This window comes from Mobula birostris, chromosome 12 (genome assembly GCF_030028105.1).
Source record: "Mobula birostris isolate sMobBir1 chromosome 12, sMobBir1.hap1, whole genome shotgun sequence".
In the NCBI taxonomy this organism is placed as follows: Eukaryota; Metazoa; Chordata; class Chondrichthyes; order Myliobatiformes; family Myliobatidae; genus Mobula; species Mobula birostris.
Window position 1 is genome coordinate 49,135,120 of NC_092381.1, and position 17,339 is coordinate 49,152,458.

Genomic DNA, 17,339 nt, shown 5'->3' on the forward strand with positions numbered 1-17,339 from the left:
TCCTCTTTCCCCTTCCTGAAATCAACAATCAGCTCTTTAGTTTAGCTGACGATAAGCGAGAGGTTTTTGCAGCATGTATTCAACCATGTAACCTAGCTTTCTCCTGTAAGTTGACCCATCACCACCTGTAATTCATCCAACAACAGTGGTATCGTAGTAGATTTAGGTATAAAAGATATTAAGAGGAATAGATAGTGGACAGCCAGCGCCTCTTCCCCAGGGCACCACTGCTCAGTACACAGACATCCCACCCTGCAAAAACTCATTTCAGGGAGGTAGCACCCCTGCCCCCCGCAACCTCATATCCCCACCCCCCCACCCCCCCACAGTCGACCTCCAAGGGTGTATGTAATACTTTGTTTAGTGATTTTGTCTAATCTGTAAACCAAGTTGGGTATATGCAGAAAATGTGACATTAAAATATGTACTTATATTATCATGTTTATTCTATTACAACTTTAAGCAAGTCTACAGGGAGTTTGGCCTCATCAAGTAGGACATCAGTAGCGCAGCTCCTTAGCGGCGAGCCAGCTAGTTTAAATAACATTAGCTATGCTAATGAACGAATGACACCTGTTAAACTCACCTCAACATGTCTTTTACATTTTAACCCACCATGGGCAATAGAAAAGCCACTGTTGCAAACAGTGCAGCGAGCAACACTGTCATTATTTTTGAGGTTGACTGTAAAGCCCACCCACAGAGAAAACTGATAAGTCTACTTAGCAGGGATCCGCAATCGTTTTTGCACCGCAGACCGGTTTAATATTGACAATATTCTTGCGGACCGGCTGACCGCGGGCGGGGGTGTTAATCACAACCGGAATATAGGTGATAAGTCAATCGCATCATAACATTTTAAGTAACATTTGGATATTAAACACACAGCACATATTTTCCCCGTATGAACATATAAAATCATTGCAACATGCCAATATCGCTGAATCAGTGGGAGCCCTGGGCTTGTTTCCCTGCAACAAGACGGTCCTATCGAGGGGTGATGGGAGACAGTGATACTCGAAGGGGGTTCCTTATGTCCAGTCTATTCTGCAATTTAGTTTTCGTTGCATTCATTGCAGAAAACTCCACTTCACAGAGATATGTTGGAAATGGAAGCAACGTTTTGTGCTTTCGTGGTTATCTCAGGATATTCAGCCTTGACTTTGATCCAGAATACCGGTAGAGATGTTATATCAAACATACTTTTCAGCCCATCGTCATTTGCAAGCTCAAGGAGTTGATCTTCTTCCTGCGCTGACATGGATGATTCACCAGGGACATTCACAAATAGGTCACGGACCCATTCCTTTGCACGTCTCGGGTCACTGATGACCTCGCGTGCGTTCAAATTCAACAGTGGGCGTGACAGGGAATGAAGAAAGGTGCAGCTGACTCATATCGTTTCATATCGCCAAATCATATTGTTTCCTCATGGCCCGATGGTTGGGGACCACTCTTAGCATGAAGGGAGACCAATCAGGATGTTCGCTCTCCCTCTCCTTCTCCCGCTCAAAAAAAATCTATTTCCGGGATATTGTATATAATTTCCGGGCGTCAGGGAGCCACTATCGATATGCGGGGGACTCCCGGAACTTCCGGGAGAGGTGGGATGTCTGAGTACAAGAGGACATGGCTTTAAGGTAAGGGATGGGAAGTTCAAGGGGGATATTAGAGGAAGGTTTTTTACTCAGAAAGCGGTTGGTGTGTGGAATGCACTGCCTGAGTCAGTGGTGGAGGCAGATACACTAGTGAAATTTAAGAGACTACTAGACAGGTATACGGAAGAATTTAAGCTGGGGGTTTATATGGGAGGCAGGGTTTAAGGGTCCGCTCAACATTGTGGGCCGAAGGGCCTGTACTGTGTTGTACTATTCTATGTTCTGAGATGATATTGGAGCTGTGTTTAGCCACACATGGGGATAGAGCAGAAAGCTAAGCACACAGGCTTGAGTTGCACCTGTGTTAATGGTTAGTGAAGAGGAGCTGCAATGTTCCTAAAACTGTATAAGAATTGGATGTAAGAATGATATAAACTAGAAACTTCTGCCACTGCTAGCATTGCCACAAGGCAGATGACTGTTTCTAATGCAGAACAGGAGCTGTTGGAGGAAAAATATTTAGTGAAGATGGGAGCAGAAGGTCATAAAAGGAAAATAACAAGTGCAGTGCACATTTATGTAGTGCTTTAATCAACAGGACATACCTAAGAACTTTATCAAACAATATGAAGACTGCATACAGTATTCAAAAGCTTTGTTAAAAGTGTGGGTATATGGAGAATCTTAAAGGAGAAAGCTCAGATGAGAGGGAGAGAGAGAGAAATTTTAAGGGAGGGTGAAAGGGTATAGAGAAAGTGACTGTTTATTTGTTAGTGACTTGGGAGTTCTTTCGAAACTTGTTTTCTCTAGAGTGTCAGAGGCTGAAAGAAGATTACAAAAATTATGAGAGGCATGTTTGATAAAGTAGACAGAGTTCTTTCCCCAGGGTGGAAATGTTAAGTACTAGAGGGCATAGGTTGAAGATGGGAGGGGAAAGTTTAAAGGAGGTAAGTTTCTTTTATATAAAGTGTGGTTAGTGCTTAGAATGGGCTGCCAGCGTGATGCTGGAGGCAGATATCATAGTGGTGCTTAAAAGGCACTTAGTCAGAGAATGAAGTGATATGGGTCAGGTCCAAGCAGAAGGAATTAGTTCAAATCAGCATTGTGGTCATATAGACATGGTAGGCTAAAGGGCCTGTTCCTGTGCTATAATGTTCTATGAAAGAAATAGGAAAAAGGATTGGAGTGGATTAGAGATGTGATTAGGAAAATATATGACTAAGTGATCAGAGATGACTGTTTTTTTATAATTTAGGTCATTGAAATAAATAGGTCACAGAAGATGCAAAGTGGGCAGCTATAAACAAGTGTGGTGAAGTTTATTTGGATAGAAAGATTAAGCAAAGCAAGGAAGGACAGTAAATGCAGGTGAGATTAGCAGAGGGTTGAGCTGGAGATTGAAGCTACTTGGAGCAAGTATTAAGGGAAAATAAACATTTTGGGATGTTTGGTGAGCAATGACAATAAAATAAGTCAAGAGTTTTCTAATATAATTTGCCAGATGAGCAAGTGGGCAAACTGAGGCCATTTTATCTCAAATTTTGTTTCTCCCCTAAAGCTCTACAAAAATCAGAGGAACAGCAAGAAATAAGAATGGTCCACCAAACTTATTGCAGATGATTAGAAGAATTCTTGCAGCAATTAAGCCCTCTGATTTTCAGGTTGCAAATACTGTATTTATTCAGCCTCAGTTCTGTGGAAAGCTGGAATTGTATCTGATTCTCAGGAAATTGCACCTGTTTTGATGTTAAAAGAACTGATTTAAAAAGTGGTTAGAGTGACATGTAGACAGGCTGACAACCTAGTAAGGCCCTAAAACTCCAGATTATGTAAATAGCTATTTAGCATGTATTTAGTGGTGATTAGAGAGAGAGATCTTGGGTGCAATAATGGAAGTATATTTATCTCCAGAAATTTTAATCAACACATAAAAAGATGATACTTCTCTTGTCAAGAAACAATCCCTCTGCACCAACTTAAGTGAACTTCTAGTAGATCACCTCAGGCACACTGTGAGGATGCTTGAAACATTAATTTCTGAAGTAGAGAATTATGAACTGGTTAGAATGAATGTATGATTTTCTGTAATTTAGGCAATGTTAGCAGTAGATCTGTACAGGATGATGTTTAGGTATGTTCTGATAACTCGTGTTTCTTTTTCCCCATGATATTATGTGAGAGATGTAGATTTAATTGTTGATGTTATTTGGTCTTTTCTCCTTCAGGGTATAGCTCCCCGACTAGAATTCTCAACAACATCAATTATCAAAGAATGCCTACTCAACCCTATACAAGTACAAAATGAGGTGAGCTTTGCACTAAATAATTGACTAAAATAATATTATTTTAAAAATATTAATTATTTATTCTGCCATGTATAGTAAATCTGCCCACATTGCTGAATATGTTCTGGATTAATGCTCCTGTCAGTTGTGTGAATGTTCTTCTTATTAAAAACAACTATTTCTTTAATGTTTATATAACTCTATAATTCTTAACACACATCACATAATTATTAGAAAGAAAAAATAGTGTTGAAGGATAGTTTGCAGTCATTTAATTCAAGGATTAAAATCGTATTATGTATTACACACAGATTAACAGTAAGTTGACATAATTGGAAGTGCAGCAAAATGCTGTAAAAATTGTCAAAATGAACATTACATTTGCAGTATTAGACACACATCAAAATTAACACCTTTCTCATTCTTTAAGCTACCTGAAGCATATTAAGAGTTCCTAATGATTCAGAGGGCAATTTACCGGGGAAAGGAGAGAGATGTATAAAGAATTGCTTACCCATCTTTGACTAAACTTTTCACCCTGTATTGGAGACAAATGTCTTTACTAAAGGAAAGAAATATCCTTTCCTTTCTGCAAAGGGAGATCAGAGTGGGCATGCATTTCCTGCACCCAGTCTAATCTAGTACTGATTCAGCAGGATTCACTTAATCTTCAGAAAATCTTTGTGTAGTTTGTTGACAGTACTATTGAATTTTTACTTACTTTTGGGGATTCTGGAGTCTTAGGAGTACATTATTGAATTTTAGATTACTATAAACTTTCAGTGAGACTGCTAAAGTATATTGGAGGTGCTGTTGTTGAAGTTACCTACAAGGATGTAAAGAGCACTCTGTTATTTGGCAATTTCAACACTTCCCTGCATTTATAGTCCTTGTAATAAAGGCCAACAACCCATTAGTTTTCCTAATTATTTGCTGTACTTGCTAACTTTTTTGTGTTTAATCTACTAGATTATTTTAATTTTTTTTTATTAATGCCTTTGTGCAAAATAATCTTTTTTAGGAGAACAATATGAAGTTGGAAACACAGACCTCTCCAGTCAGACAATCTTTGACAAAATCATCTAAGAGGAAAACTTGCCTTGCAGAATGCCCAAGGAAGTTCAGCAAACATAACCACTATGAGGAACCTACAATCGCATCCCAGACACGGTCTCCATCACCATATACCAAAAGACGAATGGCAGCACTCTCAGAGGAAGCAAATCAGAGACTTGCGCACCTAAATCTAGGGCCTTATGAATTTAAAAAGACAGCCAATAGCAAGCCTCCATTTGTAATAAGACATGTATGTGATCAAAGATAATCAAAACATTGCATTGACTTGAAACATTAACATTCCTTTTTATTTCCACATATGCTTCCTAACATGTTGAGTACTCAGAATTTTCTGTTCTACATTAGAAGTAGCAGGAGAAGCCCCCTGTTCCCGCATTGTCATTCAATAAGTTCCTGGTGGATTTACCTTTTTAACACAACTTTTCCACACAAATCTTATATCTGTTAATTACCAAAAATCTTTTCATTTCCATCTTGAATAAACTGAGTGACTAGGGTTCCATAGTCATTTCGTATTGCAAATTCAAAAGATTCATTGTACCTGGTGAAGAAATTTCTTCTGAACTCCGTCGTTCATTACTAAAAATTAAACAATTTGATGCAGCGACCTACCTCCTGATTGTGGAAACCTGCCAGGAGAAATAGCAACGTAGCATCTACCTTGTTGAACTCCTTAAGAACTTGTGACCCCTTTTGGGTCAGGTGGCTCAGTTTACTTAATCTCTCCCTGTACAACAAACCTGCCATATCAGGAATCAATCTGGTGAACCTTTGCTGCGTCGCCTCTGCATGTCCTGGCTAGGATCTGCACTCAGTAATTCAGATATGTTTTCACTATGACCCTATGTAAGTGAAGCAGGATATCTCACTCTTGTACTAAAATCCTCATTCCATAAAAGTTACTTTGTCATTTGTCCTCTTGCTTGCTATAGCTTCCCTCTGAGTACCAATGTTTTTCAGTCTCTTACCATTTAAAAAAAACCTCTGGATTTCATTTTTCTAGCATTTGGAGCATTCATACTAATTTGCTTTTACATAGTTCATGTGTTGATTCATTGTCAAGCATTTGTATGTGTTTTTATCGGCAATACACGTATGATAGGCAATTGAACTGAGCATTAGGAAAATTGGAAATATTTAAAACAACTTGTTAAAACCCTATCAGAGAATTGTACAGCACAAAAGGCCCTTTGGCCTATCACATTCATGTTAACCTTGCCCATTTGCACCAATCCTATTTGGCCATGTTTAGTTTATATCTTTCTGTGCCTTACCTATATAAATGCCAGTCTAAATCTCTTTTAATTGTACTGATTGCATCTGACTCCTCTGGCAGTGAGTTCTAGATATAGATTACTCTCTGTTTTTTTTTTTAAAATCTTACCCTCAAATGCCCTTTAAAACTTCTTCCTGTCAGCTTAAATTTATACTCTCTTGTTTTTGAGACCTTTGCTGTAGAAAAATAATCGTGACTATCTGCATATCCATGCCTTTTCTAATTATATCCATCTCTGTCAGGTCACCCTTCGTCATTCTTTGTTCCAGAGAAAACAAAACCAGCCTGTCCAATCTCTCTAAATAACTTAGAGCAATACAGCACAAATACAGGTGTTTTGGCCCAGTGAACCCAAGCCACCCATGGTGCCCACCCAGCTAGTTCCTGTGTTCGGCCCATATCACTCCAAGCCCCACCACTCCATTTACCTCAACCAGTTCCATGTACTCGCTACCCTTTGTACGAAAAAGTTGCCTCTCAGGTCCTTTTGAAATCTTTTCCCTCTCATTCTAAACTTATGCACCTTAGTTTTAGACTCGCCAACCTTGTGAAACAACTGTTAGCATCAACCTTATCTACGCTTCTTTATGTTTTAATCACTTCTATAGGTTTACTTTCCTACATTCCGAGGAATAAACCTCTCTCTATAACTCAGGCCTTCTAGTCCTGGCAATATCCTCATAATTTGTTTTTGTAATCCTTCCAGTTTAACCATGACCTCCCTATAAAAGGGCAGCCAAAACTGTACACAGTATTCCAAGTGCAGCCTCACTAATGAATAATACAACTGCAACATATTGTCCTAGCTCTTGTGTTTGGTGGTCTAACTAATGGAGGCCTTTTTATCATCTGCTGTAATACAATTTTCAATGGGCTATGCACTGCATTCCAAGGTCTCTGTTCCATGACACTTCTCATTCATTGTACAAGTCCTTCGTTACAATGGATGCAATCTCACTAGCTCTTCATTCAGCATTGAATCACCTGGACAATATCAATACCTGGCATCAGGCTGCTGTTTATTTATTACAGCTTAGCATTCAACACCATCATATCTTAAGCACTAATGAACAAGTTCCAAAACCTGAGTGTCTGTACCTCCCTCTGCAACTAGATACTTGCCTTTCACATCAGGAGACCACAGTCAGTGCAGATTGGAAATAACATCTGTTTGCTGACAATTAACAATCACACACCTCAAGGATGTGTGCTTAGCCCACTGCTCTATCCTCTCTACACCCACAACTGTAGCTAGGCACAGCTCAAGTGCCATCTGTAAATTTACTGTTGTCACAACTATTGGCTAAATTTTAGATGGTGATGAAGAAGCATACAGGAGTGTGATAGATCAGCTGGTTGAGTGGTGTCACAACAACAATCTTGTACTTAACGTCAGTAAGTCCAAGGACTTGATTGTGGACGTCAGGAGGGGGCGGTCGAGGGAACACACACACACACACCAGTTTTCATCGAGGTATCAGCAGTGAAAAGAGTGAGCAGCTTCAAGTTCCTAGGTGCAAATACCTCTGAAAATCTATCCCAGGGCCAACATATTAAATTACAAAGAACACCCAACAGCAGCTATATTTCATTAGGAGTTTGGGGAGTTATCAAAGGCTGCCATAAATTTCTACAGATGTACCATGTAGAGCATTCTAACCGGTTGCATCACCGTCTGATATGGAAGGACCGCAGTGCACGATTGGAAGGAGGGGTGCAGAGGGTAGCAAACTCAGCCAGCTCCATCACGGACATTAAGCTCCCAGGTATTGAGGGCATATTCAAAAAGCGATGCCTCAAAAAGGCAGTATCCATCATTAAGTACCCCTATCACCCATGACATTCCTTCTTTTCATTGCTACCATCAAGGAGGAGGTACAGGAGCCCGAAAACACACACTCAACATTTTAGAAACAAATTGTTCCCCACAATCATCAGTTTCTGAATGAACAATGAACCCATGTACACTACCTCACAAACATGAGAAAATCTGCAGATGCAGGAAATCCAAAGCAATACACAAAAAATGCTGGAGGGATTCAGCAGACCAGGTAACATCTGTGGAGAAGAGTAAACAGTCGACGCTATGGGCCGAGACCCTTCATGAGGACTGCTGAAGGATCTTGGCCCTAAACGTTGACTGTTTACTTTTTTCCTTTGAGGCTGCCTGGTCTGCTGAATCCCTCCAGCATTTTGTGTGTGTTACACTACCTCACTATTTCTTTCTTTTTCTTTGCTCTTTTTTGCAGTTTATTTATTTTTATTATATATCATTGTAATTTATAGATTGTGTTATATTGCTGCCACAAAGCAACATAATTCACGACATATGCCAGTGATATTAAATCTAAATCTGATTCTGCTGGTTTGACTTTTCTCATACTTAACTGTATTTAATCCACTTGCCATTCTTCGGCCCACTTCCTTAACTGATCAAGATTCCTCTGTAATCTATGATAATCTTCACTATCAACAACAACTCCTAAATGGTGTGATCTCAAATTTACTAGGCAAGTATTGGATATTTGCATCCAAACAATTTATATAAATAACAAATAACACCAACCCCTATGCCATACCACTAGTCACTGATCTCCATTCTGAGAAATAACTTTCAACTACCACTCTGCTTCCTAACTCTGAGCCAATTGACCTCCGTAGTTCACAGCATGGACATTATTACTCATGTAGAGTTAATAGACATTGCATATCATTTTAAATAATTCTAATAAACTGTTCCTAAATTAACATGCTGCTGAAGAGATTTTTAATTAACAAGCTAATTGAAATCTGTTATCTTGGTTTCTTTGAGCTATATCCCTTAAAATGCTCCTCTGACATGGGAAAGCTCTCTTTGTCTCTCTTTAGATGGAAGTTTATTTTAAGTTTTTGCTCTTTGTTGGTGCCTGTGTTGATATAATTGTTGGATTGGAACTGGCAGTGTTGCAATGAATTATTGAAAGCAGCTTCAGATTTTTTGCAACAAATCATGCAAATAAGGCAATCCCAAAGTTGCTATCAATTTTACAGAGTAATTTTGCTCTCATGCCAACATAAAATCCAGACCATTGTCTTAATGTATTGTCTTCCTCTTGGGTCATTACAACTGGCAGACCTGCATTAAACTAGAGATTTAATCACCTTTCTATGTTTGAACACAAAATCTAGGATGATACCACAGTGAATTATTAAGAGAGTACTGCACTGAAGAAGAACTATCTTCCAGAGAAAATGTGCCTCTTTTGTTTGATTTAAAAGATATGACTGCTATTTGAAGAAAATATTTTATGCTGTTCTGGCTAACATTTAAGCTTCAAGCAATATCATTAATGTAAATTAACTGGTCAATTAACACAGAGATGTTATCTATTTTTCCACAAAACAAGGATTGGCTTTTCTGTTCAATATATTGATGATAATACTTTATTCTATATATTAGGTTAAAGTATGGGATTGTATATGAAAACCTGAGTTTGTATTGGAAAAAAAACATAAATCAATGTGGAAAGTTACTTTTGCATGCTTAATTTAAACTTTATTTGTATCTTCAGATTGATCATAAGTTGTTGCCCACTGATGATCTGTGCATTAACACATCCCTTTATCCTAAACCGAATTATCAGAAGAGTTGGCCTCTGAGTTCATCATTTTGTGATGGTAGGACCAATACCTTCTCTATTTTGTGTTCTTAAACATTAGTGATTAAGTTCAAAGTACTTAACTTTATTATTTAGTTATTGCATTTTGTTATACCTACTTTTCTGTGTTGATCACAACCTAAAATATTATAATTTCAATTAGTCAGGAGACTTGTTAAGATGTCAACTGTTTGGATTGGCTAAGATTTTGTCCTCATTGTATCTAGCCGTCATGTTAATCCAGCCATATAAATTAGACTACAGCGTGACAACTCAAATTGATATAACAATTCCAAGAAGCTAGGATCTGAAAACATCGTTTAATAGATGATAACAATGGCGACTTTGGCAAAGATACACTAATAGTTCAGAATGAAGAATAATGAATATCAGATTTTTAAAGCACGACATTATAGATCATTTCTAATGGATATTACAATATGCATTATAATTAATTTTGATTCAGTTAGTCTAAGAGTAGTGCTGCATTGCACATTCTCCAAAGAGATGATGCAAGCATATTATTAAGAATGATTAACAAACTTGCAATACAGATATACAGGTTCTGCTGAAACAGAGTTGGAGTGCCCTTGGGCAGTCAGTGACCTGTGTAAATTACCTTATCCTGCTTATTTCTAGAATTAAGCTGATATTGTCAACCTTGCTCTCTGCTGTGTCAGCAGGAGCAACCCTGCCCTGGGCAGATAGTTTTAATGTGCATGCATGTGGCTCTTCACCCTTTAACTAGAAAAATGCCTAATAAATCCGAAAGTTCATTATGAACCTTATTTTCTCGCCAATTCTATTTATTACCTACAAGCAATTTGGCCAATGTTAGAAAGCAAATTAGTTCGCTATTTTTTTTTGTAAAAATAGCTTTGAAAATGTTTCTTTTAGGCTGAAAGCAATCTCCAGAGATCCCTCTGTTAGCAGACTTCCTGTGAAACAACACTCAGTACTTACCAAACTAATTTGCTCATGGAAAAATAAGAGCCAATGATGCAGTAGTAGTTAGTTTTATGGTTCTAATTTTTTTATGAACTTTGATATAAACCAAGATCCATAAATTGCTATATTTCCCAGGATTAGCTGATGCTAGCAATAGAAAGGTGCATTTGATGAGAAAATTCTGGAGTTTTATTAGCAACTTTTTAAAAATATTTTATTTTTACCTTTTCAGCTCAACACTTCCAGACATTCTTCTGTTAGAATGAGGGTTTTCACATATTTTCAGAACCCCCTTGCCTTCTAACTGCAGAAAAACATAATCACTATGTACATCCACCTTTTGTGTTATTATTTGCAGGGGATGGGTAGTACAGCAAAGGTGACTCAGATGGTGTTCCATTTACTTATCAAAGTATATTAGCATATTACCCACATGATGTAATTGTTTTAATTATGTAGCCTATTAACTAATTCATTCCTATCTCAGGAAATTTCCTTATCTTATTGTAAAAGTGATAGAGTTTTCAGAGGGACCATCTTAGCTAACTTTATTCCTTTGTCTTTGCATCCATGCACCCTTTTGCATCATTTCTCAGCTATTTATTTGTTTGCTTAGTACTTCTATGTTTGTTTATACTCTAAAATAAATGGAAATTGTAGAATTACGACTGCTCATCATTCCTGACTCCCGGAAAAACCCTAAGGATCAGAAAATAAACAGAGATCCAGCAGTACAAATCAAGTAGAGCAGGGGCAAAGCACACAGTCTGTGGTGCACCTGTGCTGACGGAGATTGTGGAGGAGATGTTGTTGCAAATCTGAACTAACTGGAATCTGCAAGTGAGGAAATTGAAGACCCAGTAGCACAAAGGGGTATTGAGGCCAAGGTCATGAAGCTTATTGATTAGTTTTGACAGGATGATGGTATTGAATGCCAAGATGTAACTGATAAAGGGCATCTTGATGTTCTTTCCAGATGTTCCAGAGTTCAGTGAAGAGCCAATGAAATGGCAACTGTTGCGACTGTAAGCGAAATGGCAACTGTTGTGACTGTAAGCAAAATGGAGCGGATCCAATTTGCTTCTCAGGCAGAAGTTGATATGTTTCAATGCCAAGCTCTTAAAGCACTTCATCACAGTGGATGGAAGTGCTACTGGCAGATAGTCACTGAGGCAGGTACCACGTTCTTCTTAGGCAATGGTATAATTGAAGTCTGCTTGAAGCTGTGGGTACCTCAGACTGCCGAAGCAAGTAGTTAAAAATATCGGTGAATTCACCAGCCAGTTGATGAGCACGGGTCTCTGGTACTCTGGCCAGGTACCCCATCTGGGCTGGATGCTTTCCATGGGTTCACCCTCCTAAAGGATGCTCACAGTCGGCCTCAGAACTGAAATCACAGGGTCATTCAGAGCTGTGGGAGTTTGTGACAGTTCCTCCATGTTTTGATGTTCAAAGTAATCATTGAAGGCATTGAGCTCATCTGGGAGTGAAGCCTTTTTGTCACCTATGTGGCTTGGTTTCACTTTGTAAGAAGTAATAGTGTTCAAGCTCTGCCACAGCTGTCGAGCATCCTTCAGTGATGTAACTTTGGTTCAGAATTGCCACTTTGCCCGTGTAATTGTTTTCCAGAGATCACACAGGGACCTCTTGTATGTTACTTGGTCATCAGACCTTAATGCCACTGATCTGGCCCTCTGCAGATTGTGGCTGTCGTGGTTCATCTAAGGCTTCTGATTGGGAAGAACTCTGATTTTCTGGGGACACACACATGTACGTCTGTTTTTATAAAGTCTGTGTATTCATTTAGATCCTTTGGTGAGTCCTTGAACCAGGCTCAGTCCACCAATTGGAAGCAATCCCATAGCCGTCCCTCTGCCTCCCATGACCAATTATTTGTTGTCCTCATCTCTGGAGCCTTGTTCTTTATTCTCTGTCTGTATGCAGGTAGGAGAAGGACACTCAAATAATTAGACTTCCCAAAGTGCTGTCTGGACATGGAATGGAAGGCTTTTAGAAGATTGTGAAATTGCTAGTTCATTAAGATGGTTCAATAGTACACTTATAGGGAAATTACAGGCTGCAGATTGCAGTGAGAGTAATCCAAATGAGATATATTTAGAAGTTTTGTAAGCAACCTGTAAAACATTGCAGTGGCTCATTGGAAACATCTTGCCAATAGCCTATAATATTCAAATCAATCCTCATATTTCTAAATAACAATTGACACTTAAATTTAATACCAACAGATAAAATGTACTCTTCCTATAAGGTATTAGCATGTATAATTTTTAAAAATTATTTATTTATATTAATAATTTTTATTTTTGTTCTGAAGTTGTTTGGAGACAATATTGTTATTTGGACTTTTCAGCTCCTCATTCATACAATCCAAATTTTCTAGAATTTTACCTCCAATGTGGTACGTTGAGGTCAGTGCTAGGTTAATAATAGGTTTTAATAGTTTACATATCATCCACGCAGTACTACACATAGGTGAGCAGGTTAAGATATAGAAGTAGGAGGCATTTGAGCTGTAGCTTCTGAAATCAATGTAATTACTTAAATTAAAAACTCAAATGCTCTATGAAAATAATTGTAAAAGTTAATGTATGTTTTCTGCACTTTCTCATCATGAGTACCTTATCATTTTCTATACAGATTCTTGAACTGGGCAGTGAAGACAGTGGTTGATTTCTCAACCAATATTGATAAATGTGACAGAAATTTGAGACTGTGTCTTTAGAATAGACCCCTGGTACCTTTGAAAGCTGGTACCATTGGAAGTAGATGAGCCTCTCTCTGCCCTGCCAGGGTATCTAATTGTTTCAGATTTCCTGCAGGAGGGATCTGTCATCAACTGTATGCGTTCTTTGATTAATGTTACTTTGGAGTAATGCTATCAACTCCATTGCCACTGAGAAGGCTCTCTGGTTGGTGGATACACTTTAGTTCTTCTCTGGATAGCCTTCGTTTTCTTTCTGAACTATATATGTGACTCCTTGAAAGATACGGTTCTCCTTTCCTCTCTCGGTTGGGTTAAGTGTGGCAAGTATGTAGTGGTGAGGTGATATTGAAAATGGGTTTTTTAGATGGGTTGGGCATTGAGTTTTCAGACTGCCACCAACCTGAAACCAGCTTTTAGTTGCTGTTATGTTCAGGGAAACATTTGTGTTTATTTTGCCAGGCATTATTTAATTAACACATAATGGAATGAAAAAATGTTACTCATTTTTTGTGAGAACGATCAGTCATTATATCATCTTTTTTCAGATCCATCACTACGTGGAAGTTACAGACCCAGCAAGACTTCAGAAAATGTATTTTTATTTTAATTTCTTCCAAAAAGTGTGCATTTAATTGATAATGATTGACATAGTTTGTGACACATCTGTTCTTGTGCGTTAGTTTTTATATCGAAGGCCTTGGAAAACTGAGCTCAAAACAAACTTTTTTTTAAAGTTTCTTTTCAACCATTTATAGGAATGTTAGTTGCATTAGATACTTAAATACAGAAATGTTACTTTTATGTCTACAGGAGGTACCAAATTACATTTATTTCAGTTTAATTACATTTATATTGGTCTTGAATTAATTTTGTTTTTACCTATGCAAAATTTGCTAAATACACAATCTCCTTAATAGAAATGTAAGCTTTCAGCAGAATTGGCTCATAAGTATAGAATGTTCATATTATATCTGTGACTGATTATTCTGCAACTTATGACGATATTCATAAGTTCTAGGAGCTCCAGGTGCAGGTGCATTTTCAAAGCCGTAATATTTTGTGTTACAGAGGATTCACCAATGCTAAGCTTCAAGTTCCAGTCCCACGTTTCCCAATCACATGAAGTTAACTTTTGTGCTATGTGGAAATTGTATGCCTGCCAGTATTTTTTTAAATCACCATGATTGTTTAAAAGAATTCCAAAATTCCTCGATTTTTCTTACTGTATGTGCTTGATTTGTTCTATATTTCCTTATTTATTGTTATTTCTTGCCTCTTTTATTGGCCTTTGTTTTAGATAATCCAAACTTAAATTAGAATTTTGATACACAAGAATGGCTGCAGATGGGTAGAAGAGGCAAAGGGCTGAATAAAATAGAATCTGATAGAACCCATCACCTTCTAGATTCTCACTTCATTCCCACTTCTCCCACCCCTACCCCACCCTCCTACCTTCTGTGTTAACCTGGATTCACCTATCACCCACAAGCTCATGCTCCTTCCTTTCCTCCCACCCTTTTATTCTGGCTTCTTCCCTTTCCTTCCAGTCCTGATGAAGGTCTCAGCCCAAAACATCGACTGGTCACTTACCTCCGTAGTGTTGCCTAAAATACTGCGTTCCTCTAGGATTTTTGTGTTGAGTTGTAATTTGTTCATGAATAGGTAATTTGTTATATGCATGAAACTGTGACACCAACATTTTCATAGGTGAATGCAAAATGTTTGAATTTGTAATATATAATTTTTATTGTGTTTTGCCATTTAAAAAGCATAGAGGATGTTTTATTTGGAGCTTCTGTTAAATCAAGATACAGTGGTATTTCTAAAGACTCATGATTTGCCAAGGTCAAAGCTCTCTCTGTGTATTTCTAGTGATAATAATTACAGCCTTTTTTTATTACTTTCTAGGCCATCAAGAAGCCTCGTGAGAAAGATCTAGATGTTTTTTCTGAAGGCACTGATGCACATATTATGTCAGGACCAGCTGGCAGACAATTCTCTCCTGCGATGGTAATGAACTGTTCAGCATCATCATATTTCCAGAAACAAAGCCCTATCTTAAAGCGATTATCTCTTCGAGAGAGGTAGTTTTCTACATTTTTTTTTCTTTTCACATTTATACTTATTTTAAGACTAGTAATATTCTGTTCATGTGAACATAAGTATGGGTAGTATGTCAATATAAATTTGTAATTTTAGAAGTATTGCATGCAATCTCCGCATTTAGAAGTGATGGAGTTGGAAATATTTACATCTTCTAAAAGACATTTTCACGGATACGTGGATAGGAAAGGTTTCAAAGGTCATGGGCAAACAGAGGCAACTTGAGGACAAGTTGGGCCCAAGGACCTGTTCCCATCCAGCATAATTCTAGGACTCTATCTCTGTAAATTGGGGAATAAACAGGCCTAAATGATGTTAGGAACAAGAATAAGAAGGTTATTATGATTTTATAATAGATGAAAGGAGAAATTGGGATAGGAGCATGGGGTCTCTCGTGACTTCTTGGAATATGGTCTACAAATATTGGAACTTTTGACAATTTCCCTCTATACACTATCCGTACTTGCACCACCTTTTCTTAAGCAAAGTTAAAGGAACCACAATGAAAGCATCTGTTATCAGGAGTTTTCAAGTATTCACATAAGTCTGGACTGATCTGAGTTCCAAGACAATTGCCACCTATGTAAAGACCCTTGGCTTCGCTACCTGAATACATTTGGGTTGATTTGATAAGAATGATCAGGATTGTCTGGGTGCTAATTATCTAAACATAAAATGATCTTGTATTAGGAAATCTACTGATGTCTGAGGGCTGATGTCCAGCTGACTGTGTAAAGAACAGATTGTATTGGAAAGGCTGCAGAAGATCCAGCAACTATTTGACAACCATTTTGTGGACAACAAAAATAATTTGCTGTGTCTCCTTAGAGAAAGTATGGCAATTTCACTTACCACTGGGGTTCCTTAGCGGACAACAATTCAAAATGAAGTAGAAACATTCAGAATGGCACTTATAATCCTGAATTCCTTCAGCTGGAGCATGCAGAAGCCCGGCATAACTGGTGGAAAGGGCACCAGTTCCCAAATTACCCTTTTTACCAACACCGTCATGGACCACCAGCTCCACGTAGCGTTCGTTATGCAGCTTCAATACTGCTCTTGTGAACTATCACAAACCCACCGAGCTGAACTGGAAGTAAGTCATCCTTGACCCCTGAGGGACAGCTGGAAGTGGGTGGGGGACAGAGGGGAGATATGTAAGGACTTGTTTGTTATATTATAGGTCTTTGATTTAAGAAAATACTCTACTCTGCTTTATTTCACGTGATATACTCTAAATAGCACAATATAACACTGCTCTACTCTCTCCACATTCATGACTGTGTGGTTAATTACAAGTCAAATGTCATCTATAAATTTGCTGATGTTGGTTAAGTCTTAAGTGGCGATAAGTAGGTGTTCAAGAGGGATGTATCAGCTGGTTTAGGACTGTCACAACTGCAACAACTTCAAACTCAGTGTCAACAAGACCGAGAAATTGATTGTGGACTTTAGGAAGGAGGAGTGGGGAGAACATACAGGTGTCCTTTTTGAGTGGTCATTGCTGGAAAGAATGAGTAACTTTTAAGTTCCTGGACATCAACGTTGGAGGCCCAATTTTGTGCCCAACACATTGATTCAATCACAAAGCAGGCACATCAGCAGCTCTACTTTGTTTGGAGTTTGAGGAGATTTGCTATGTCATCAAATACTCTTTGACATATTTATATAGATGTAAGGTAGAGAGCG

General features: G+C 38.2%; 1 protein-coding gene across 2 annotated transcripts in view; it reads left to right on the plus strand.

The window, feature by feature from the left end:
• spata6 (spermatogenesis associated 6) overlaps nucleotides 1–17,339 on the plus strand; it is a 74,091-nt gene that overhangs the window by 25,287 nt on the left and 31,465 nt on the right. For both annotated transcript variants that reach the window (XM_072273769.1, XM_072273770.1), the window contains exons 6-10: nucleotides 3,824–3,904; nucleotides 4,905–5,189; nucleotides 9,788–9,893; nucleotides 14,093–14,139; nucleotides 15,456–15,631. In XM_072273769.1, the coding sequence (XP_072129870.1) occupies nucleotides 3,824–3,904; nucleotides 4,905–5,189; nucleotides 9,788–9,893; nucleotides 14,093–14,139; nucleotides 15,456–15,631 (695 nt within the window). The remainder of the gene's footprint in view (nucleotides 1–3,823; nucleotides 3,905–4,904; nucleotides 5,190–9,787; nucleotides 9,894–14,092; nucleotides 14,140–15,455; nucleotides 15,632–17,339) is intronic.